Below are 26,261 nucleotides of genomic sequence, written 5' to 3'. Positions count from 1 at the left end.
GTGTGTCTTGTCACATAAATGATAGGAAGGTTCTAACCAGCAGATACATGCCATTCTCATCATCATGGCAACTAGTCTAGGGTATGCTGACCTGGGTATGCTGCCATTGAGAAACGTCATTGCCTTCACTTGTTTGCTGGCTTGAGTGAGGTTTTTTCAGCCAGCCTTGGTGAGAGAGATGAAAGAGTGATAGACCAGGAGAGGGTAGATGGGGCCAATGAGGACTACGGAAACTCCACTTGAATCATTTCTTCTAAATCCTCTGTCCTCAGGAGTTTCTGGTAGGCCATGGAATGATGATGTGTACATTTATTTCTTCATTAGTCCGAAAGCACCTTTACTTAAAAGGACCCTCGGGTGTCCCTGGTGGCGCAGTGGTTGAGAGTCCGCCTGCCGATGCAGGGGACGCGGGTTCGCGCCCCGGTCCAGGAGGATCCCACATGCCGCGGAGCGGCTGGGCCCGTGAGCCAAGGCCGCTGAGCCTGCGCGTCCGGAGCCTGTGCTCCGCAACGGGAGAGGCCACAACAGTGAGAGGCCCGCGTACCGCAAAAAAAAAAAAAAAAAAAAAAAAAGGCCCCTCATGTTTACTTGGATAGGTTGGAGGGAAAGCAATATCAGGAGAATTGCTTTATCTCCTTCCCACACAATTTTAGCTGGCTTTATAAAATTAAGTACATTCTACATTGAGACTATTATAAAGACCAAACAAAGGTGTTCCAAGTGTGGACGGCTGCCATCAGGGCGGGTGCCCCCGCGGAAAGCTTAGGCTCTCTTGACAGCTTCCCAAATGCAGGCGCAGGTGCCTTCCTCCTGTGAGCAGGGTGGGCTCGGGTGCGGAGCTGCGGGGAGTACCAGACCTCTGATGATGTTAGGGAACAGCTTGATGGGGCCGTCATGGACCTTCCCTGTTTGTGGCTAGCCCCTTGGCTGGAGAAGGGACTGGAATTCCCCATGCTCCGGCCTGATTTTCCACTTTCAGGTCCCCACAAGCCACGAGGCCCTCTTTGGATGTAGAACAGTTTAGGGGCCTAGCTCTCAGGGCAGCAACTCCACCTCTGCTTGTGCTGTCCGCTTGGAAAGCTTCTCATACTGGACAAATTGAGAGCCAAGGCCCTGCCTCCTTCCTGTCTGGGCCCTCCTGCGAGCCCGGTGCTGCATGAGCAAAGCTTAACAAACTTGGAGTGATTCCTCGTGCTGGGGCAACACTGCCCTGCCCCTCTGCCCTCCCCTCAGGCGCCTGCGCAGGCTGTGATCACATTTCACAAGATCACTCCGCTAGATGAGAAAAACGTGTGGTTGACTCGGTACAGCGAGCCCAGTCCTGTGGATTGCACTCCCTGCAGAAATGAGAACCCGAGTGGAGCGGCCTTTCAAACTGAAGTAAATCAGGGCTCCTTGGCCATCCTTGCCCTGCTCTGTCAGGTTTTGTCTTTTTCTAGAAACCCTGCTGGGTTCAGGCAAATTAGGGGAGGGGAAATTCGGCCCGGCTCATTGCATAATCACTCTCAATTTCTAGGGTCTGGGACCAGCCATCTTGTGATTTAAAATATAAACACTTGCAAACGGTTCCTATCTTGATCAGTTATGTAAAAATCTGCGTTTAAGATGTGCTGAAGTGGCTATCAGATGTGTTTCCTTTTTTAATGTGACAGTCTTCTTTTTGTGGAACTCTGTTTTTCAGTCTTTGACTATATATATTTATATATATATATTTTTAACATCTTTATTAGAGTATAATTGCTTTACAATGGTGTGTTACTTTCTGCTTTACAACAAAGTGAATCAGTTATACATATACATATATCCCCATATCTCTTCCCTCTTGTGTCTCCCGCCCTATCCCACCCCTCTAGGTGGTCACAAAGCACGGAGCTGATCTCCCTGTGCTATGCGGCTGCTTCCCACTAGCTATCTGTTTTACATTTGGTAGTGTATATATGTCCATGCCACTCTCTCACTTCATCCTAGCTTAACCTTCCACCTCCTCGTGTCCTCAAGTCCATTCTCTACGTCTGTGTCTTTATTCCTGTCCTGCCCCTAGGTTCATGAGAACCTTTTTTTTTTTAGATTCCAGATATATGTGTTAGCATACGGTATTTATTTTTCTGTTTCTGACTTACTTCACTCTGTATGACAGACTATGTCCATCCACCTCACTACAAATGACTCAATTTCGTTTCTTTTTATGGCTGACTAATATTTCATTGTATATATGTGCCACATCTTCTTTATCCATTCATCTGTGGATGGGCACTTAGGTTGCTTCCACGTCCTGGCTATTGTAAATAGAGCTACAATGAAGATTGTGGTACGTGACTCTTTTTGAAGTATGGTTTTCTCAGGGTATATGCCCAGTAGTGGGATTGCTGGGTCATATGGTAGTTCTATTTTTAGTTTTTTTGAGGAACCTCCATACTGTTCTCAGTAGTGACTGTATCAATTTACATTCCTACCAACAGTGCAAGAGGGTTCCCTTTTCTCCACACCCTCTCCAGCATGTATTGTTTCTAAATTTTTTGATGATGGCCGTTCTGACCAGTGTGAGATGATATCTTATTGTAGTTTTGATTTGCATTTCTCTAATGATTAATGATGTTGAGCATTCTTTCATGTGTTTGTTGGCAATCTGTATGTCTTCTTCGGAGAAATGTCTATTTAGGTCTTCTGCCCATTTTTGGATTGGGATTTTTGTTTTTTTGGTATTGAGCTCCATGAGCTGCTTGTAAATTTTGGAGGTTAATCCTTTGTCAGTTGCTTTATTTGCAAATATTTTCTCCCATTCTGAGGGTTGTCTTTTCGTCTTGTTTTTGGTTTCCTTTGCTGTGCAAAAGCTTTGAAGTTTCATTAGGTCCCATTTGTTTTTGTTTTATTTTTATTTCCATTTCTCTAGGAGGTGGGTCAAAAAGGATCTTGCTGTGATTTATGTCATAGGGTGTTCTGCCTATGTTTTCCTCTAAGAGTTTTATCGTGTCTGGCTTTATTCAGGTCTTTAATCCATTTTGAGTTTATTTTTGTGTAAGGTGTTAGGGAGTGTTCTAATTTCATTGTTTTACATGTAGCTGTCCAGTTTTCCCAGCACCACTTATTGAAGAGGATTCAAGACTTACTATATATTTTTTAATTGGCTAAAATTGGTGGGAGAAATGTTTGTGCTTATGCTTTTCAGGGTTTTTATAGATTGCTACATCACCTTCTTCCAAAAGGAATTTGAGTCATTTAGCTTTTATGTAAAATCAAAAACTGTTTAAACTCAGGGAGTTGCTTTCGGCTGTTTTTTTTTTTTTTTCCTTAAGTATAAAACGCAGTTTAAAGAAAATAAAATGCAGTCTAAGGCAATAGTATCAAACACCTGTTTTGGTCTCTTGCAGGGCGGTAGGCGGGTGCTGTTTTTCTAGGAGTGGTGGCTGTGTTTCTGTTTTTCCTCTTCTTTCTTTGAACAAATAGAGGAAATCTCTAATGGAGGGTTTCTCAACAAGACATACTGGTGAATGTAGAATCTTAAATGAAAAAGGAGTCAGTGGATGTGGCTTCTTGGCCTCTGTGCTTGGACCAGAAATAAAGCAAGTCCTCACCGCAGGCATTTGGCTGAAGGCCTTTGTTTTCCGCCGTTGGCCTGAGCAGCACACGTCTCGGAACCAAAGTTCCCCCGCGCCTTTGGAGGTTTTTAAGGGCTTTTTTTTTTTTTTTAAATCTGCGCTTTCATTGTTTTTAAGAAGAGTGGTGTCACCCTCACTTGTCATTAAAGAATAGTGTGGGATAAATAAATAAACCTACCCAAAAAATAAAACCGGAAGAACAAAAACCACTCCCCTAAATGAATGAAAAAATTTATACCCGTCACCCTTTTGTGGGGTAAATGTTTCCATGCAAGTTGGTTTAGAAACTTCAAGAAGATTTTTTTCTTTTGAGTTTTTTTTGGGTTGTCTTCTATTTTTATATTGTTGGCAAGTCTACACATTGTGGTTACATAAGACAGTCAGAATTAAGATATTTGGTATTGAAACAGCACCCCTGGACTCAGGATGAGTTTTTCTGGTACTGCCCTGAGAGAGTTCGAATTCCTATCATAATAGGCATAAATGTCCAATCAACACAGGCTTTCTGGCCGCTTTTTATCCATGTGGTCCCTGGAGAAGCCTCCTGAACAGGGCTCCTGCCCGCCTGAAAGGCTCCTGTGCCTAGTGAGTGGAAGGAGGTGTCAGAGCATCAGACCTGAGGAGGAAGTTCCTGCTGTTCCTCGCTTCCAGAACTGGTCGAGGTGGGTCAGCCTTTTCCATAGCCACTGCCATTACTGAGAGCCTACGGTGCGCTAGACCCACTGCAGACATCTTTTCACCTCCTGTCTTATTCCATTACCACCGCGATCCTTCGAGGTGTAATCTAGTAAGAGTGTGTTTATAAGAGAAGGAAGGTGGAAAGCCTATGGAGTTTGCTGTCCAGAAGTGGGGACACATGTCTATATGAATAAGGTCAAGAAAGCGTTATGTTAATGATAAGAATTAAAAGCTAGTGCTTATTACAAACTTACCTTGTGCCTCGTGCTGGGTCAAATGCTTTCTTTGGATAATGTCGTTTAGCTCTCATAACAACGCTAAGAGATAGATAATTTTATGAAACTAAAGTTTAGCAATGTTATATAATAAGTTCAAGAGCCCTGGGAGTCAAACCCAGCAGTCTGATCTCAGACTCCCTGACTTCACCACCGTTCTGCTCCATACGGGGGCCCACAGACGCAGAACACAGGAGGTGGTGAATCTAGCCAGGCTCGCCATCAGTGGTGTAGCTGGTGGACCAGTCAGGGGGAGGGCTGCACTCTCCATGCTCAGTGCGATTTCAGCTAGCCCTCCTTTCCCCTAAGGACTTTTTCTGTCGTTCTTATTGCTGGACCTTCAGTGCTTCAGGTGAACACATTTCTGTCCTACCCATTCTCCTCAATAAATGGCTGTTGACCCATGTGGACTCCATGGTAAGCCAGGCCTAGTGTGTGAAACTCTCCAGTTCAGGGAGTTCTCAGACACTGAAGTGCATCAGTCAGTATATGCAAAGTGAGGGGTGGGACCCCAGGGTCTGCATTTTAAACAAGCACCCAGGGTTATTTTGGTCTTCCTGTTTTTTTTTTCCGAGGGTGCCCAGGAGGCCCAGGGAGAACTGAATAGTCAGTGGACAGATGGTTCTGGGCAAGTAGGGGTCGTATTTTCTTCTTCAGCAGTCACCCACCTCTACCAGAGTCCCCAGGGCTCAAGAGGGGGAAAATGAAAGAGAAAAAGAACAAATGGGAGGCAGTGCAGGGGAACAGTGGAGAATACAGAAAAGCCAGTCAAATCCATAAACATTTGTTGAGAATCAAGTGTTCAAAATGAGTGCAATAGAGGGGGAGGGGCAATACAGAGGGAGGGGAGTAAGAGGTACAAATTATTAGGTATAAAATAAGCTATAAGGATATATTGTACCACATGGGGAATATAGTCAATATTTTATAATAACTATAAATGGAGTATAACCCTTAAAAATTGTGAATCACTATATTATACATCTGTAACTTATGTAATATTGTACAGCAACTTTACTTCAATAAAAAATAAATACATAAATAAAGGGAAAAAAATTCCCACAGCAAAAGAAAAAGGATGAGCAGAAACAAAAGTCAGATCTGGGAAGGGTCAGGAGAGGAGGCAAAGGGGTGGGCTGAGCCTTCCCCGGCGTGGCAGCTTGGGTCTGAAACTTGTCTTGATGAACCTGCAGGGGCTGCCAGATGGATGGGTGGGCCCTCATGGTAGATGGGCGGGGAGGTGGGTGTGAGGTGTGAGAATAAAGAATGGTCCAGACTGTTTGGCACAGAGGAACAGTTACACATTCAAAGCTTTGGGAGCAAAGGAGTAACAACAGTCAGTTCTAACAGCATAGTCAGGAGAGGCTGCTTGGAGGGGTGACAGATGTCCGGGCCTTGCAGGCTGAAGGCTGACTGCAGGTGGGCAAGCCTAGGAGAGGACTGGGGCAGAAATTTAGTCCCTGACAAGTGCGGTGGGCATTAGGGGTCAGGTGAGTCATCTGATTCATAGAGCCACACCTGAAGGTCCTTCAGCGTCTGTTGAGGGTGGGTAGACTAAGAGTGAGGGTCCTTTTCCCTGCTTCAACTGAAGAAGAGAGAGTTTTTCTCTATTTTTGTATAATTGTGTCCTGCATAAGACTTCATGTGGGGAAAAACGTCTATGTTGCTAAAGAAAACAAAAAAAGACTTAATAACTACCAGGGGAATTAAAAAAACTGTATGTATAATATATACATACACATGTATATATTATATATACACACATGTATATATACTATCTATACATAAAAGCATATACACGTGTGTGGGTATATATGTATATATAATATGTGTGTGTGTGTGTATATATATATATATATATATATATATATGGTTTGTGTTGAAGTGTTGAAAGGGATAGTTATTGTGAACTTGGGGGCAGTTTGGAAGGGCAGCTAGGTGTCAGGTCTGCATAAACATTTAAGAGATTCCTGCCTTAGTGGAAAGAACCCTGGCACCTTTCTGGGCATTAGGTGTGTTTGTTTCTGGTTTTGTGTTTAATACATTAAGAGGTTGAATTGAGTTAAGTGGTTTTCGAGACTTCTTCCCGCTATGAAACCTCCCAGCAGTGATCTCGCTCGCAGGCCTCCCCAGCATATGCGTGGGGTGGGTGGCAGGGTCATGGCTTGAGGAGCGTGAGTTTAAGGTATTGTGCAGGATGATCTAAGGAGACAGTTTAGGGGCCAGGATGCCTGCTTCCACGTCCCGCTGGGAAGGGCAGCAAAGGGTGGATGCAGCAGAGGCAGAAGCTTGGGGATGGTCACCAAAGTCACAGAAGTAGAGTTGGCACTAAAGGAGGTGATGTGATACGTTTTCTTCTTATATTTAAAAAAAAAAAATTCCCCAAGCTGCTTGCTCTCCTCTCTTCCCCATTATTTTTCCTTTGAGGTATATTTTTTAAACTTAGTTTTTAAACAAAGCACACAGGTAAAGGACTTTGCAGCACCATGCAAAGATGGTTACAGAGATCTACAATGAGTTTTGAAACATTCTTTTAAGGCTGGGCATCCTTCCAAAGGAGCTGACTTTTCAGTAGATGCTGGAAAATGAAAACGTGGGCACAGTTTAGATTGGCCTGGGGAACTGCACATCTGGTAGCTGCTATTGATCTTCGAATGAAGTATCTGTTTTCTGAAAAGGTTTCTCTTGTTGATCATCCTCTCATCATGATTCTGGGAGCGTGGCCCTCTCACCTGGAGAAGGAACTGTTGTATCTGTGCACCATTCGATTAGCAATAATTGAGACACACAGTTCAACCACACAACTTACTGAGCTTCTGTTTGTGCCCCGTCCTGCGCTAGGTCCTCGTGCTGTGATGAAGTCTAGGGTGGGATCCCAGCCCGCCCAGACCGATAGAGGGGCCAGATGTGTGAGCACAGGGATGCAGTGTAGTGTGAGGTTACCGTGTGAGTGAGAGAGAGAGGTGGCTACAAGATGTAGAAGTCACAGGACAGAGATGGTGAGCCGTCCCTTTCTTCCTTCCACTCTACCTCTTTCCCTTTACTATACCAGAGGTTGAAGTTAATCCAGAGAGAAGCTTGAGGCCATGAGGCTGGGCAAGGGAGAAGCCTTATCTGGGTGGAGGTGTTTAGATGTCCCGTGGAGAAGGCTGGCCGTATACTGTTCCTGGATGGTAGCCACCTTCGACCTGGGGCTGTCGCGCCCGGTACTCACTGACTGTTGTGGAATGTTTAGAAACACCTCGCAGATGAGAGGTTCCTCTGTTAGCATTCTCACTGTCCACGGCTGTGGCTGCACAGTATGTGGGAGAGATGATCCCTGTGGTGGGTGGTCTCTCTTGTCTGAGTCTACCCTTGAGGAGACTGTGGATGCCTGGTGTGCAGACACAGACCTTCTGCAGATAAATAAGGTATGTCTTAAACAGGGCCGTCCTTGAATTGATGTCGTAGTGCAGCTCTCCTAAAAACCAGCTACGTTTGCATAGGCAAGCCTGTGGGCACAACATGACATTGGGATCTCCATAAGGGCCCTCGAAACAAATAATACCAGTCTTCTCTAAATGGCTTCTGCAGAAATTGATTGAAGTAACAACAGATCAGCCTTACTGCTTATAGGACGTAGCTGTAGGTCTGTTAGTGAACTTTGTTTGCTCACATCAAAACCCTAGATTTACCCCCCTTTTCCCATGCAGCACTGGAGACAAGGGGCTTTGGGGAAGCAGCAAATAGCACACTCCCTGAGGGCAGGCATCTCTCAGGAGGGAAGGCTGAGCCAGCTGAGCATGTGGCCGGTTGATTCTTCTCAAATTCACCAGTTACATGAGTTAGTACCTCCACTTCCCCTGGGGTAACGTTAGTACAAGGACAGAGAAAGGCCAGTTGTATCCTTAGGGGAACTTCTTCCTGATAAAAACCAAGAATGGGGAAATGGATCTCTCCTTCAAACTTTCCAAGATTTTGTACAGTTTTGAGGGTCACGTCTTACGGAGAAGATGTCAAAGAACAGCCCAGGTTATACTTGGGACCCCTATTGATCATGAAGCCACTTGAAATCCAATACTATGAGAAATCTGGGTTAATAAATGTAACATTTGAAATTTGTCTGTCTTTACTCACACCGTCTCACTTATCCCCCAAACACACTGTGATATTGCGTTAGTACCCTCATTTAACCAAAGAAGAAATTGAAGCTCAAAGAGGGAGGGTTTAGCCCAGGAGAGTAACTCGTTAAGGGGCAGAGTCTGGACTCAAGCCCACGTCTTTCTGACTCTAAAGGAGGGCTCTGTGCCGTCCTCCAGGTGGCCACATCGTTTACAATTACTTGTTTGATTCAGTTTTATTTCAAGCTTCTTTTTTAGCTGTGGATGTGTTCAAGAACGTAGAGAGGATAGCATCATTAATTATTTGTCTCAGTTTTATCGCAGCATTATCCTCCTGTCCATCTGTTTCCCCTCTCGAGTTGAAAAGCTCCCAGCTAGATGTTTGTCTTTTCCCCCTCGAGAGTTTCAGGGGATGCAGCCTAAATCCTCCAGCTGGATCACTGTTTGATAACAAGAGTAACGTTCTAATCAGTTGAGAAAGTTATTCTGTTACCAACACAGAGATGATAGCTGGGTTAAAACCAAACGTATTGTATTAAATGTAAAGCATTTAAAAATTTTAAATGAGAAACTTTTATATTCCATTCAAAACAAGTGTTTGAGAGATTACTGGGAGGGCATGCAGCATGTAATTTGCCCTGGTATATCAAAATTCATGAAATAATATTGCACTAAATTTTATTACTGCAGAAGTACAAGAACTTCTTCACAATATTAAGCTAAGTGTGTTATAAGTATTAGGGAATCTTTTTTTAATGTTTTATTTGTTTTATTTTTGGCTGCGTTGAGTCTCCTTAGCTGTGCACGGCTTGCTTCTAGTTGCGGCGAGCGGGGGCTGCCCTTCGTTGCGGTGCGCAGGCTTCTCATTGCAGTACCTTTTCTTGTTGCAGAGCACGGGGTCTAGGTGCGCGGGCTTCAGTAGTTGTGGCTTGGGGGCTCTAGAGCGCAGGCTCAGTAGTTGTGGTGCACAACTTTATTTTTTTTAATTTATTTTATTTATTTACTTTTGGCTGCGTTGGGTCTTCGTTGCTGCGCGCCGGCTTTTTTTAGTTGCCACGAGCGGGGGCTACTCTTTGTTGCGGCTCGCGGGCTTCTCATTGCGGTGGCTTCTCTTGTTGCGGAGAACGGGTTCTAGGCGTGCGGGCTTCAGTAGGTGCAGCGTGTGGGCTCAGTAGTTGTGGCTTGAGGGCTCTAGAGCGCAGGATCCGTAGTTGTGGTGCACGGGCTTAGTTGCTCTGTGGCATGTGGGATCTTCCCAGACCAGGGCTCGAACCCATGTCCGCTGTATTGGCAGGCAGATTCTTAACCACCGCGCCACCAGGGAAGCCCTTACCTTTATTTTTAAAGAAAACAAAACTGAGGCTCATAAAGGGTGTCTTGTCCAAAGATGTAGCCAGTCAGAGTCATTGCCAGGACCTGACTCCAGACCACAAAAGTTCAAGAAATATGTATCATTGGGGGGTGGCACATGACCGTTTACATAGGGCTAGGTCTGTGTTTCTCCCATCCTCTTCCCTAACCCCTTAGATGTGCCGTAGAAGTTCCTCTGGTCTTTTTTGTGAGCTACCTGTCTAGAGAGGCAGTCTAAATTAGGGTTGAGAGTTTTGGAGTCAGCTTGGCTACTTACTGTTTCTATGACCTGGGACAAGTTTTACTCTCAACTGTATCTCAAGTTTCCCTGAGTATAAAATGGGGATAATAATACCTAACTCATAATTTTCTATTTAAATAAATTGCAAAACAAATAAATGTTAGTTATTGTTACTATTACGTAATTAGGTTGAGTAGAATTTTAACCATTCTAACATTCTCATTGGCTGTTTGCTACCTCTAGAATCTGACTCTCTGTTAAAACTTGAGTCATAATGTGATTCAAAGGATGATGACGATGATAGCAGCAACCACGTTACTCAGTGCCTGCTGTGTTCCAAACATTTAACCAAAGTGCCCTCTGGAATTCCCACAGCAACCCTGCAGATGCTATGTTCTTAGCTACTGGGCTATATCGCCTCCAAATTTTGCCTGCAGTTGGTGTTAGTTTTACCCATCCCACCAAGCTTAAAATAGTATTCTTTTGAAAATTAGAAATGTATTTTCCAATTTCCAGTCTTCTAGCGCATTTTGTGTTCTCTAACGCCCTTCAAAGATCTCTTGCAGTGGTTCCAGATGTCATACATAAATTTCCATAGTGCCAGGGATAAAAATTTTCCAGACCCTGAGACTCAAATTCACTTACAGTGCCTAAAAGTAAATAAGTCTGTTGATAGTTACAGGAACCAACTTCCTTGAATTTGAATGTTTTTCCTTTAAAGCAAGACTTTTCCAGGAAAGAATTGGCATATCCTGTCTCAAAGAGAAAGAAGGAAATGGTAATTGACAATGACCTTTATCCCAGTATCCGATGGAGGTTCTGAGTGACATCACACCAGCTGGTCTACACCTTTGCTTTAAAAAGTAAAAATACATTTTTTATCTGCCTTATTTTTTTACTTCAGCAATTAAATTAGCTCTATCTGTAGTTACCGCCTCATCCTCCATTTCTCTACTGCCACCTGCCTAAGTATTATGGTCTCAAATCATAAGATTTTTTTTTCTAACCACAAAAGTATTCTCTAGCTAGCCGAAAGATTTGGAAATAATAGAGAGCAAGTGGTTACTAACTTGGAGAAGTTTTTTTCTTTTAAAAATTATTAAAATAATTAGGATGCCTTTCATGAATATTAAATGGGTCAACTGAGCATTTATCTTGCAATAATTTTGCTTTCACTATTTATTTTTAAAACTGTGGTAAAATTGAATCAACCCTATGCAAGGTAGAACCAAAGATTTGCCATCTCCCTCGTTACTGGGAATCTAAGCCAGTCTCTACTGGGCTCAGGAAGGACTTTATTTAAGAGACTTTTATTCCCTTTAAGAAAATATATTTTTAAAAGTCTGTCTTTTCTTCAGCACAGTGTGAGTATATGGTAAATTTAACCACACCAAGTAAATCCCACCCTTTTCTTCTCTTTCTTTCTTTCTTTTTTTTAAAAAAAACTGTGAACTAAGCAAATAGGTCTTTCTTTTTTCTTTTTTAGAAATTTATTTATTTATTTTTGGCTGCGTTGGGTCTTAATTGCTGTGCACAGTCTTTCTCTAGCTGCAGCGAGCGGAGACTACTCTTTGTTGCAGTGCGCGGACTTCTCATTGTGGTGGCTTCTCCTGTTGCAGCGCGTGGGCTCTAGGTACGCAGGCTTAAGTAGTTGTGGCGCACGGGCTTAATTGCTCCTCAGCATGTGGGATCTTCCCGGACTAGGTCTCGAGCCCATGTCCCCTGCTTTGGCAGGCGAATTCTTAACCACTGCACCACCGGGAAATTCCCTAAATCCCACCCTTTTCTATCCTTCCACTCTTTTTACTCTTTCTTACCACCAAGTGTCCTCTTCTGAATGGTGATGTTTCTGAGTCTGTGAAATGAAGAATCCTTGTGGGTCTCTGCTGTAAACACCTGTGCATTGATCAATCACTGTTGTTGCTGCCACTGCAGTATACCAGCTTGCATGCAATATTTTCATCTTTGGAATATTTACTACTATTTTTAATGCTAGACTGTCCACCCTGGTGACTAAAATATGCAAATGAAACAATGAGAATGCAACTTGAATGGATATTGAAGAGCTAGAAATTGATGGGGAGTGATGGTTATGCAACAGACTTCTGTAAGGCTGCACCTGTTTGTACTGATTTCATCTGTGTTCAGAAATAACCTGGGCATTTTAAAGCTCTGAAATCATACATGCCTTTGAAGTTTAAAATGAGGCAGCGCTATCTCTCCCAACTAGTCTAAAATGCAACAGTACGGCAGCTCAAAGTTGAGGAAGTAGATTAGTTGGACCAAAAAAAAGAAAGAGGCAAGACGGCTTCTCAGGCAGGAATCTCTCCAATTTTTGGATTGTTTTGTGAGCAAAGACAGTACCTAATGACTAGGAAGGAGTAAAACACTACATAAAGGTTGATAGAGTCACTTTTTAGGCACAGTCCTTTTACTGGAGCCTGAGAAGGTTAGATGACGTTGAATTTATTCTCACACACACACATACACACACACTCCTCTAAAATAAAAACCTAATCTACTTTTATTCAATATTTGGAGTGTGAGAGGAGGGTTCCATGGACTATTCTAGCCATAAAGAGAAAAAAATAGTGGGAAGATAATAAATCAGGTGAGTTATTCTTTAATTCTGAAGAGCTGGAATTTTAGGTAACACATGGGAAAGAACAGCCCATTTGAAAGAGAAGTTGGACAGATGTCTTGACTTTTCAGGACAGCCCAGCAGTGGGTAATATCTGACCTCAGTGCGTAGGCAGTAAACTTACAGTTTGAGGTGGAGTCCCCAAATAATGAAAGGTAGGAGGTCCAATTTGGTTTCACTTCTGTCGTTTCACTTTGATGCAAAGGGTTCTTCATTCACTGTCATTTATTCATTCATTCAGCAAACATTCAGTGAAGTCGGCTCTGTTCCAGGCACCATCCTAGCTCCTGGGACCCCAGCAATGAAGATGGCATGGACTGCCTCATGTGGGGTCCTTCTGGGGCCCCCATTTTCCTCATGGCCTTCCTGTAGTGAATTGCCCTGCCAGGAGGAGTGCTTCATCCCCACAGAGGAGACATTAAACCTCCTTTCCCCCACTAATATCTCTCTGGTCCCTCTACTTTCTGTCCTGCCTGCCCTTCTGTACCTCCAACGTCTCTAGAGGTGGTCACAGCTGAAGAGGACGCATCTCTCAGGAGTGGATGGGAGAGCTGTTTCATTTCTTCCTTATTCTTGGTGAGGAGTCTTTGATTTTTCAACTAATAAGTCAGAAGACATCAGTAGGAAAAGAAAAATAAGAACTTTTCTTGCCAGTGTTGCTTAGTTACCTTGTCAACATTCCCTTGCAGCCCAGCTGAATGCTTTCTGCATATTTTTATAGTGCACATGTTTTATTGCTATAATTGATCTATTTAGCAGAAAATATGGAGAACACATGGAACGCCTGTCAATTTTATGCTGTTTATTTGAATAAATGTATGCTGTTTACTTGAAATCTAAGAGAATTTTTCTCTTCACTGTCTTTTTCATTCCTAACCTGAGTAATACCGTGAAGGAATCCCATCATGATCCATGTTGGGGCATTTAATTTTGCAGCTAAAAAAGCAAAAGCCCATGAACTGACCTCAAAACTAGACAGCAAGCTGTGGACTTTTCAAAGGCAGGGCCCAAGTTTTAATTAACTTTGTGTCCTTGGTGCCTGGCCCTTTAGTGAAGGTTTATTGGTTGAATGAGCAGTTAGCCTCAAACATTTCTTAAGAACCAGCATTGTAGTGGGTATTATTCATAACATAGAATTTGCTATAGTTTTTAGCCACGGGGCAAAGCTGGTGACTTGTTCTTTTCTTTCTGGAGACTGGACAAAGACAGAGAATAACGACAGTGCCGTTGCTAGTCCCACATTTTCCTTAGCCAAAGCAGCTTTTGTGCCTGAGGCTGCCATGGCAGGAGCAGCAGCCACAGTTCACCTGGCATTTATGACAAGGTCTTCGCTGGGAAGCTCCTGGGTTCTGGGGCTGTGCTCTCCAAATCAATGCAGATCAAGAGACCTGGTCACTGTCACTATCTGTCAAGGCAATTGTATTCAAAACACTGAGTCTCTCATTGTTTTTGTCACATACACGCAGGCACACTCAGCTGATAACTAGGTTTATGAAGCAAACTGTTGACAAAACAACAAACGGAAGTTTATTTAGTCATCCCCTTTCCCAGCCAGTAGGGCAGCCCACTAACCCAGTACTCCTTAAAGCATATACTTCTGAGATTTTGTTGAAATTCAGACTCAGGTTTACTAGGTTTCGGGAGAGGCCTGAGAGTCTGCATTTCTAGCAAGCTCTCTTAGTTAGATCAGGCCTTGATACTTAAAGTGTCATCCGTGGGCCAATAGATTTGGCATCACTTGGGAACTTGTTAGGCCCGCAGACTCTTAGGCGCCACTCCAGACCTACTGGACCAGAACCTGCATTTTAACAAGATCCCATGTTCACATTTGAGAAGCACTGCTCTAACCATGTAATAAGCCTACAGTGTCAATTATGGGCAAGGGTCCTGCTGGGGCTCTGGGTTGAAAGTAAGGTTAGATGGATTTCTTTTTTTTTTTTTTTAAACATCTTTATTGGAATATAATTGCTTTACAATGTTGTGTTAGTTTCTGCGGTATGACAAAGTGAATCAGCTATATGTATACATATATCCCCATATAGATGGATTTCATATAGTTGCCTTTTCATATAGTTGCCTTTTTACTTCAAAACTCTTTTGTGTACCTGCCTCAGTAGAGCATCTGACGCTCAGATAAAGACACGGACAGATGCCTCTTTGTTCAGTCATTCAGTGGTGTGATGAATTTGTTTTTATCCATCCTGGAGTGCCATTGTCTTTAAACACAGGGGCCCACTGACCAACCTATCCCTTCTCCAGAAAACTGTATTCTAGACAGAAGAGTTTGACCGGGAGAGACGTGTCTGAGCATGTTAGAATGATGAACACATTGGGGACAGCGTTAGGAGATGGGAGTTTCTGTTTCCTCATCTGTAAAATGCAGATAATAATACCACCTGTTCTAGCTTCCTTTACAGGCTTGTGAGGAGCTTTGACATCTACCTGTGAAGGGGCTTTGAAAACATAAGGATGTTCATGAGATTTTAAAGCAACTTTAGTGAGGAAAAAAATCATATATATTTCAGTACTGGAGAGGTCTGGATTCAAAACTTAGCCTTACCATCTACTAATTTTGTGATTTCTGCAAAATTATTTCATATTGAGCCTCAATTTCTTTTTGTATAAAACGGTCATAAAATCATCCATCATGCAAAGTTGTAGTGAGAATTAAAATGTTAATAATATACGTAAAAATCCGGTGCATAGTAGAGTTTAATAAATGGTAGCCAAGAGCAGCACATTAAGGGACTTTGTTGAGAAATAATCTTACGAAGATGACTGTTCCCTCAGGTAAGCCTGTTATACAGGAGCAAAAAGGAAGAGTGACTTTAAAGCTGGTTAAAAGTTTGAATAAACACCCATCCATTTCAAGAGATTGATGTCTTGAAGTTTGTTTTCTAAGTATCTCTGGAAGAAAAATTCCCAAACCTCAAAGAAGTTTTTTTTTCAATTTAAATATTAGTGAGTGCCAGCCACTGGTGGGTTTTGTGATGAGGAGGATTTGCTATGATTATCTGTCTCACTCACACGCTCTCAACAGAGGTGCCAGAGGGACTTGGTAGTGTCCATGAGAGCCTGGCACTGGTACAGAGGAAGGTTTCCACTTTGGTGTCCGTGCACCCAGACATGCCAGGTCCTGGGGAAACAGCAGAATTAGTGATAACGAGGGTCATGTAAGGTGATGAGATTGCTCTGAGGACCGTGGGAATTGATTGATGGTACCCTCATTATCAGAATAACAGAACAGCAAGTCTTATTTACTGGAGACATGAGGGGGTGGCTGTTGGGTTGTTGCTGCTTTACTGTCAGCAATTAAACATTTGCGATACAGAGAGACTTGTCTCTTTTAAGAGAAAATAAACGTTCTCGTCCTCCTTTCCCTATCTTCCCAACCTCTAGCTTATATTTTTATTTTGGAAATGCTCTTTGAAGGCCCTCGGCTTTCTTAAGTCTCTTTTCAGGCAGGCTAAGCCTTTGGGATGGTATTCTTTTTTTTTTTTTTTTTGCGGTACGTGGGCCTCTCACTGTTGTGGCCTCTCCCGTTGCGGAGCACAGGCTCTGGACGCGCAGGCTCAGCGGCCATGGCTCATGGGCCCAGCCTCTCCGCGGCATGTGGGAACTTCCTGGACCAGGGCACGAACCCGTGTCCCCTGCATCGGCAGGCGGACTGTCAACCACTGCGCCACCAGGGAAGCCCCTGGGATGGTATTCTTTTGAAGAAGAGATTGCTACAGTGTGCAGAGTTTGTGTGGTGATAACCTTCCTGGTGATCTTCTGAAGTACCGCCAATGTGATTTCACAGACAGCCAAAGGCAGGGTGTCACATGACCCGCTTTTCCACATGGGTCTCTGAGAGGGTGTGTACACGCGAGGCCAGGTGAGGAGGGACAAGAACACCTCACTGATAATATGGCCTTGCAGTGAAAACCTAATAGGAAGAAGGGTGGGCTTAAGAGGGAGGGAGGGAGCCGACCAAGTATGCAGGGAGGCTGCAGGGAGTGGCCAGAAGAGGCATTCAGCTGAATAATCAGCAGTTCTGAGTGAAGCGCAGAGCCTGTGAGAGGCAGTCGGAATGTCTTAGCTGGTTTTGGTTTTTGTTTTGCCGGAATAACTTAAGGTTGAATGCATCACTGAGCCGTGTCTGAGTGTGGCGTAACAGAGGAGTGGATCAGTGGATCCTGCTTCAAGTCCGTTTTAACTGATGCCACGATGGACTCTTCTGACTCCGGCCACAGCTGTTGGCTCATTTTGCTAGGGTTTGACCCATGAATGGATCAGTGATCTCCTCTCTGTTTCCAGGCCACAGGACATCGTCTGCACTTCCAGCCAGTCGATACTTGTGGTCTTTGGGGAATACGTGGATGGAAGCTGTAGGTAAAGGGGCTTCATGAACCAGCAGGAGGGACAGGTTGAAGAGCATCACTTTTTAGAACGTAAGGCTACGTGGAAAGAGCATTTGCTAGCAATCAAAAAGTGAATTTCGATCCTAGCCGTGTCCCTACTCACTATGGGACCTTGTTCAGCAAGTAATTTTATCTCCTGGAGACCCAGGGATAATGATACCTACTACAAATCCACTACACCTATTCTGAATCTGCTATAAATCACACCAGAATTTTAAAAGGGTCAAATAAGGTGATGGAGAAGAGAGCACTGAAGACTTCAAAGCTGCCCTGTCCAGTATAGTAGCCACTAGCTGCATGTGGCTTTTTGGATTATTAATTAATTAAGTCAATCAATTATTTAATTAATTAGAATGAAATAAAATGAAAAATTCAGTTTCTCAGTCACACTAGCCACCCTTTAAGTACTCAGTAGCCACATGTGGCTAGCGGGTACCATACTGGACAAAAAAGATGCAGAACATTTGCGTTATCACAGAAAGTTTTATCAGATAGTGCCTCAAAGCACTATTTAGGATGTAAAGGATGGCATGTTGTAAGGGTGGTAAATGCTGTCATAGTTAGGGGTTCTTAGAAAAAAACAACCCACTCAAGTTAGCTGGAGTAAAATGAGATATTTGACTAATTCAAGAAAAATGTATGTGTCCCAAGGGTTGGAAACACAACTAGGCTTCAAGAGGAAATGGAACCAGTTCCTATAAGGCTCTCAAGAACAAAAGAAGCTACTCTCTCCCCACTGTCTCTCTTTCGCTTGTCTTCCTCTGCCTGTGGTCACTTGTGCCCTTGGCTCTGTTTCTCTGTCTGTGCATATGGCATCTTTCTTTCTCTCCTCTTCCTCCTTCACTTCTTCCCCCTCTTCTCCTCAACACCTCCCCCTTTCCTCCCTCCCCTCTCTGCAGACCAGCTTTCTCAACTGTACTACACATGGTCCAAATAGGGCTCAAGCAGACCCAATTTTGTAAAAAATTTGTTTAAGTATCATTGATTTACAATGTTGTATTAGTTTCTGGTGTACAGCAAAGTGATTCAGTTATACATGTATAATAGTTGGCATTTGTTAATCCCAAACTCCCAATCCCATCCCTCCTCCCCCTTGGCAACCACAAGTCTGCTGTCTATGTCTGTGAGTCTGTTTCTGTTTTGTAAATAAGTTCGTTTGTGTCATATTTTAGATTCCACATATAAGTGATATCATATGGTATTTGTCTTTCTCTGTCTGACTGACTTCCGTTGGTACAATAAACTCCAGGTCCATCCATGTTGCTGCAAATGGCATTATTTCATTCTTTTTTATGGCTGAGTAATATCCCATTCTATATATGTGTATATGTATATATCACATTTTCTTTATCCATTCATCTGTCGATAGACATTTAGGTTGTTCCCATGTCTCCATGTCTTGGCTATTGCAAATAGCGTCAGGCAGACCCAGTTTTCATCACTTCTCAGGGATAATGCCTAACAAAGGCTGGATCCTGATTCGAAATTCCCGGGGAAGCCCGCTGGGTGTGATAGCCACCCCTGCTCCAATCAGCTGTATCCAGGAGGATGGGGGTAGTGTCCTTATGCTTACTCAATAGGGGCAAGTGGCAGGGTGGGGCAGATGCTCTAAAAAGGAGCCTATGGGGATGTGTCATTGACTAACATGCTCATCCTTAACACCTTGGAGCAGTCCATTGAAACTATGATCACACAGGGAAAAGTTCCAGAGATTTGATCAAGGCCATGAAGAAAAAGGGTGTGATACTTTTCCTCCTTTGGCTATTTGGTCATATGATTTGATCACCAATCCGGATTCTCAGGGGTTTGGCTTCACTTCCACGTCCTTATACCTGGATGGAAGTGGGCACAGCCAGAAGTGAGATGGAAGTCAGGTCTAAGCCTTTGTCATTTCTTAAATGCAAACGGGACACTAATGAGACCCTTTTCTCTCCTGCCTTTAGGAAGAAACATGAGGTTCCCCTGGAAATCATTCAAGAGGAAGATGGAAGGGGCTGTCTAAAAAGAGATTGAAAGCTGCAGACCGCAAGACTGGGGCCAGAGGGCTGGCAGTGGAAAACCCTGGTGGGTTGTAATCTCTCATTGAAAAGTCCCAGTTGCCTTTTTGCTTCCTGCAGGGGGAAGGAAGAGAAGGAGAAGACCATGTCCATAGCCTTGAAGCAGGTGTTCAACAAGGACAAGACCTTCCGGCCGAAGAGGAAATTTGAACCTGGCACACAGAGGTTCGAACTCCACAAACGGGCTCAGGCATCCCTCAACTCAGGCGTGGACCTGAGGGCAGCTGTGCAGCTACCCAGCGGGGAGGACCAGAACGACTGGGTGGCGGTGCACGTGGTGGACTTCTTCAATCGGATCAACCTCATCTACGGTACCATCTGTGAGTTCTGCACTGAGCGGACCTGCCCTGTGATGTCAGGGGGCCCCAAATACGAGTATCGGTGGCAGGATGACCTCAAGTACAAGAAGCCGACTGCACTGCCAGCCCCCCAGTACATGAACCTTCTCATGGATTGGATTGAAGTCCAGATCAACAATGAGGACATATTTCCAACGTGTGTGGGTAAGTCCATGGCCAGCTTCCTGGTTATTTTGTCACTTCCCGCCCAAGCTTGGAAGGTTTGCAGGGGCTGCTTCTGGGACTGCCTTTGAATGCCGGATAGCACCTATATCAGTGTTTCCCTAAATTCCATCACTCACATAGCAGCAATTTCCTTTTCCGGATCTAAGGACCTTATTGAAAAAAAAAATCATTCGTAGACCACTTAGAATTATTTTGTAGACCTAAATAGTGGGAAACACTGGCTTGATGAAAAGTTGGATTTGATCTTATTGGCTTCATTAGGATTAGACTCCGAACCCACCCAGAGCTCCTGGTAAAATTTTTAATTTGGAGCTAATTAACTAGCTAGTTACATGAACTCTGGTGCAATTATTGGTACTCGTCTCTCAGGGTAAGAAATCCCAGTGTGAGAATCCGTGGATTTGTTTGGGAATCAAGCAAACAGGAAGTTAGCATTTTGGAGAAATAAGATCCTGGCATTCTTTTCTCCCCTCTCCTGATCATAGGTATTAATTTCAGTCTGTACTATTAACTCTGGACCCTTGTGTAGCTGCTAGACCAACCCGGACACCTGAAATGCAAATGCTTTTGTTTGCTTTGTGCTCTGAGCCATAAAATTCTTCAAGGGGAGAGACCAGACCTTTCCTATCTCTTATATTTCTTTATGCTGCTGATCATTGAATCTGCAAGCCTGGCAGGTTGAATTCAGAATTCAGTTTTTAGGGCCTTAGGTTCAATAAGGGTGAGCATTCTCTTCTTTGCACTGATGTACCTGTGATACCTAGCATGGTGCCCTGGAACCTTTTAGGCACTCAGGAACTATTTGTGGAATGGTTGAAAAAATACTTATGCTGCTGGAAAATATTATTGAAAAGCTCTGAGATAGTTGGGGTATTAAAAAAAAAAAAGCGTTTGAAACACATTGGTGAAATCACCTTTAGATGGGGCATGTGTGTCCCCATGTGGCATATGGAAAGTTGAAGTGGGCTGTATGGAAGTAATTATGTTTATACCAGAAAAAAAAATGTATATAAATTGATTAGGGCAGTATGTCCATCTTGAAACATTCAGCACACAAACCAATCTGCTCAGAATCCTCGTGTTGACTTGTCCAGTTTCCTCACATACTTTCTGCTGCCCTTGTTAGGGCAGGGACTGGGGTGTATGGCAGCACAACCCCCCTTGGTTGGCTCACCAGCATAGGAGGAAGAAGGAAGGTTTCAGAAACTCCCCTGGCTGTATAATTGGCGCCTTGGAGGAGTAGCAGTTTCCTAGGTTCATGTCTTTTTGCACTTTCATTGACTGTCAGAGGCTTCTTCTGGAGCTGGGAGGAATTTGTCTTTTCCAAAAGCATTACAAGCAACTGCCAATGACTCTGCAGATCATACGAGGACATCTTGTCCAACATCTTGTGCTTGGGGAACACTCACCTGATCAGAATCCTCTATTTCAGCTCTTCCCAATCTGTGCCACACAGTACAAAAGTGTTTTGGGAGCTCTTAATAGGTGCACTGTGATTTTCTTTTTTCTCCCATGGAAAAACAAATTTGGGAAATGCAGAGTGAAATTGATTTCTTTACTGCAGGACTTTAAATATACTAATGTACATTATACATCTCCAAGAAAAGAATATGTTAGTAAGTAGTGTATCTTAATTTGAACCTGGTACCTTCTTCTTCTTCTTTTTTTTAATGGAACACTATTAGCATCTTTTGGGAAATGTTCATCTATATAGAGTTGCCAAACTTTTCTTTGTATCAGAATTACTTGGACCTTCTTCTCAAAATGCAGATTCCTTTGTCCTCCCCCTCAACAACTAAATCAGAATCTCTTAGGTGAGGCCTAAGAATCTGTACTTTTGGTAAGCTCCTCCCACCCCTCTTGTTTATTGTAACCACACAGAATGCTTTTCCTCCTCCCCAGGAACAGTTTGTTTCTTACCTCTCTGGTTTTATCCATGTCATTCTCTCCTTTGGAATCCCCTTCTAGTGAATTCTTAATGCATGCTTTATATGCTCTTTTATACTTCAGACTTCCCTGGTGGTCCTGTGGTTAAGACTGCTCCGTGCTTCCAATGCAGGAGGCGCGAGTTCGATCCCTGGTTAGGGAACTAAGATCCCACATGCTGTGTGGCATGACCAAAAATTTTTTTTTAAAAATGAACTTTATACCATCTCCTCTGTGAAGACTGTCATCTTTTAGAATATAAGCCCCTTCAAATTATAAAATATGTCTTATGCATTTGAATATCCCAGCACTAAGTCCAGTCCTGGTGCCTTATAAGTTGTTGGATGGATGGATGGATGGATGGATGGATGGATGGATGGATGGATGGATGGAAAAATAATCTTTATAAAGTGTATGGTGCTGGTGATCAAAGTGAAGTTAAACAAATGTCTCTGAATCTCTTTATCACCATTCCTGGGTATTTCCCATACCTTGCCTTCCACAGGGTTTAATTTTGTCTGTTTAACTTTTCCAAGGTTAAAATGTTAGGGGTCAGTAAAAACCACCACCATCCACCATCACCCTGAGGGTCTTCATTCGTATCCTGCTCACCTCTGCTATTTGTCCTCAGACAGTAATACTGTTGCTGTCTTTGCAAGAACTTGCCTTTTAGGAGCCGCTTTCTCTATGAGAATTCATTTCCTCCTCTTCTTCCTCCCCCTGATTCCAGCCTACTTTCCTTCTTTTTGATCTTCGTGCTGCCATGAGTCATTATCATGGAAATGATCAAGATGTCTGTCAGGATAAAGTAAAAGAGGAATTCCCAGCCAACAGCAGACCCTGGGTGGATGAGAAATTTGGGAGTTCTGCTTCACATTACGGCGTTGAATCCTGGGCATATTTCTGTCTTCTTGCCTGGGAATTGGAAGGGTTTGAAACTTCCCCTCCTCCCCACTGTGATCCGAGGAACTAGAACCGGAAAATACAGACAGATGTGAAGGCTTCACCCTTAGTTAGGTATTAAAGGATATAAACAGCTGTTGATCTCTACCATTGAAACATGGAGGAAAGAAAAACTTTCATCTGTTTCTGGATTCTGGTTTAACTCGGATACCCGGGCTATTTCAGAAGTCGAGCCTTCTCAGTTGGGAGAATACCAAACAGATGTGGCTCCCTCGTGAACCAGAGGCTCCTCCAGTCTCCCTTGATCCTTCCCAGCTTCCTTTGTTAAAAAGCCAACAGATGTTCCTGCAAAAGCTCCCAAGACAGCAGTAACTTCAGAAGCAAGGGCCACCTTCTCTTTGATTGTATCTCTTTAGCCACTTTTAGAGGTAACGTTTGAAAAATAGAAAGCACAGCCACCCACTTTTTCAAATTCCATTGCCTGTCTAATTACAATAATTTTTATGTTCTAGCCCCCAGGTTCCCTGTTTTTCTGTTATATAATAGGACTTAAATCTCACATCTGACAGAAAAAAAGGAGTGGAAAACTTAGCGCTCCTCCAACTCATGTTTTTAAAAAGTCTTTGAGCAGGAGGAATTTAAAAAATAATGACATGATCTCACCTACCTCGATGGTTTTAGAATAAATGGGTGTCAGGGAAGGGGAGAGCAAGCAGAGGAAGCAAAGGAAGGGAGAGAAGCCGGGAGGGAACTCACATGTATTGAGTTTGCTAAGTGCCAGGCACTATACATGCTACTGTTAATCTTTCTTAATTCTTAAAATAACTGAATGAATTAAATATGCCATTTTACCAGTTAGGAAGCTGACATTTAAACAAGTAAAGCGTTTCCCAAGGTTGTACAGCTAATCAGTCATTTAGAAGTCAGGGTTTGAGCTCGAGTGGCCAAAAATCTATGCCCTTGTCACCCACTACCATTTATAGCATGAATCGTTATTCTGCAAATTTCCTTCACGTGGTGAAAGGCTTCTCAATCATGGTTTTAGGAGGTTGTCTAGGGTGGGAAAAAATTCAGAAAAGCTGATTTTCGGTATAAATTTTAAAGAACTGATTCTTTTCTTTGTTTCTGTTTGTCCCTATTTTATTATTTTTCTTAAATAAGATTCTTTTTAAAATAAATTTTTTTATTTATTTATTTTTGGCTGTGTTGGGTCTTCGTTGCTGTACGTGGGCTTTCTCTAGTTGCAGTGAGCGGGGGCTACTCTTTGTTGCGGTACGCACGCTTCTCATTGCGGTGGCTTCTCTTGTTGTGGAGCACGGGCTCTAGGGGCATGGGCTTCAGTAGTTGCGGCACGTGGGCTTCAGTAGTTGTGGCTCGCGGGCTCTAGAGTGCAGGCTCAGTAGTTGTGGCGCACGGGCTTAGTTGCTCTGCAGCATGTAGGATCTTCCCGGACCAGGGCTTGAACCCTTGTCCCCTGCATTGGCAGGCAGATTCTTAACCACTGGGCCACCAGGGAAACCCTGCCCCTATTTTAAATAATCACCCCTGAAATGCCTGAGGAGTGTGTCCATGAGACTACAGCTGAGTTTCATCCTCTCAAAATATTGTGGCAGGAAACATAAGGCTATAAAAATGTCCATAGGGATGAGCTTTTCAGACATGGGATGTTGGGGAACCGAGTCTATAATTAGCCTTTAAATTTTAACTTTTTTTTTCTATTGTCTCCCTCCTGGTTTTTTGTTTTTTATTTTTATATAAATCTATGTAACACTGGTAAGACAGCATGTATGTCAACAAAATATATTTACAGTGTGGTAGGACTAGCCCTGGGCTTGTAGACAGAGACTAGCTCTGCTATTACAAGATACTGTGTGACATTGGTAAACACGTAACCTCTGAGCTTGCGTTTCTCTGTGTAAAGATTCTGATCTCACAGGACTGTTGTAAAGATTAAATGAGGCAGTGTGAGTAAAAACACCCAGCCCAGAGCCATAAGCCCCTATAAGAGGTGCTAAAAAAACAAATGTGTGTCAGCTGCCTCTCTCTCTGCATACGTTTCTACTTAACTGTCAACCAAAACTCTTGGATCCCACTAGATGATTTCTGAACGGTATCCCCAGAAAAAAGCAAGACACATTGTAAGAGAATCAACATGATTTTTAAAAAATCGTTGCTGAATTGCTCTCTGATGGGGGTCATAAATACCTTCCAAGACTTTGGGAAATTTCAGTGTTTCTCTAGGAGCTAGACCAACTCCTGGTGTCAGGGATGAACACTTAACCCTTTAGACAGAAAGCTACTAGGAAGGATCGTTTTGCTTGGTTTTCAGAAGACTGAGTACTGAATGTGCCCACGTCCAGTGTCAGTCCGGCAAACCTCAGCAGAGACTGGGTGCAGGTTAGCTGGGGAAGAGGGGAGAGAGCTTACTAGTCACATCTGACACAAGCCATTCATTAAAATCAGTGCTGGGTGAGCTGCCCTGGATTTGACCTCTCAAGACGATGGGGAGATAGTTCTCAGTGCCCAGGAACGAAGCCTCCAAGATTGCCTTTTGAACTGGCAAGTTTTTCTAAGACTCTGGAAACATGTTTTGCCTTTGGGATCTGATAAACTGGCCCCCTAAGAATTTACTCGTTGGGAAGGCATCATAATAAAGCTACAATTTTCTGAATACATACTACCCTCCACGCTTTACCTGCATCATATCGTTTAATCTGTAAAATAACCCCGTAAGGCAGGTATTATGAGGTCCATTTCGCAGATGAAAAAGATGAAGTAACGTGCCCAGGGTCACACAAGCAGAGCTAGGGTTCAGACCCAAAGTAGCCCAACTCCACAGGCTGTGCTCTCAGCTACTCCAACATCTCGTGTCTGTGATGTTCTTAGCCCAGAATCAACATCACCCTTGATTTACCCCTACCTGTTGCATCACATGTTAAATCCTCCTGAGGAAATGTCCTACGATAAACCCAGCATTCACAGGGAAGGATGTGAAAACAGACAGGGTGGTGCACCCGGTGCAAACTGGGTCCTTACTGATGGGAACTCTTAAAGTTCTGCTCGCGGTAAGAACTTGCCTTCTCTAGATTCTGATGCTACCCTAGTCTATTCAGTCGTCTATTCATGGAAACCATGCAGAAACAGCTGACTCCACTCTTCCTCAGCCCCGCTGGCCGCCGGCGAATTGATGGTCTTGTGGAGGGACACAGTTCCCTACTTCCACCTTGTTAACCCAGTACTGCAGTGACTTGGTGGCTGAGTTAATAAGAACAGTGGTAAATAACCACCCCACTCAGCAAATCCCAAGAGATACCTCTGGAAAATGGTGAGGGCCACCAGTGTGCTAAGAAGCAGCAGAGAAAAGGAGTGGAGAGGGGAGCCCAGAGGGCCTAGAGACTGCCCTGTAAGTTAAGGCTAGTTACCTGCTGTCCCCACCTGCACTGAGGTCTCCATTACTCGTGCTGTGTAATTTTAATGAGCCATATCTCAAATGACAAGTCGTTACATCTCAGCATCAGCTGGGAAGGGAACTGGGCTATATGATACTCAGTGGAAAACAGAGATGAA

General features: G+C 43.5%; 1 protein-coding gene across 3 annotated transcripts in view; it reads left to right on the top strand.

Annotated features, from left to right (window-relative positions):
• The window catches only part of MOB3B (MOB kinase activator 3B), a 230,045-nt gene that overhangs the window by 59,476 nt on the left and 144,308 nt on the right, over positions 1 to 26,261 (top strand). For all 3 annotated transcript variants that reach the window (XM_082843552.1, XM_082843551.1, XM_082843550.1), the window contains exon 2: positions 19,228 to 19,844. In XM_082843552.1, the coding sequence (XP_082699678.1) occupies positions 19,427 to 19,844 (418 nt within the window). In that variant the 5' untranslated portion in view covers positions 19,228 to 19,426. The remainder of the gene's footprint in view (positions 1 to 19,227; positions 19,845 to 26,261) is intronic.

The sequence above is a fragment of the Leucopleurus acutus genome (assembly GCF_964270905.1).
Source record: "Leucopleurus acutus genome assembly, chromosome: 7".
NCBI lineage: Eukaryota > Metazoa > Chordata > Mammalia > Artiodactyla > Delphinidae > Leucopleurus > Leucopleurus acutus.
This window is presented reverse-complemented; position numbering and strand designations above follow the sequence as displayed.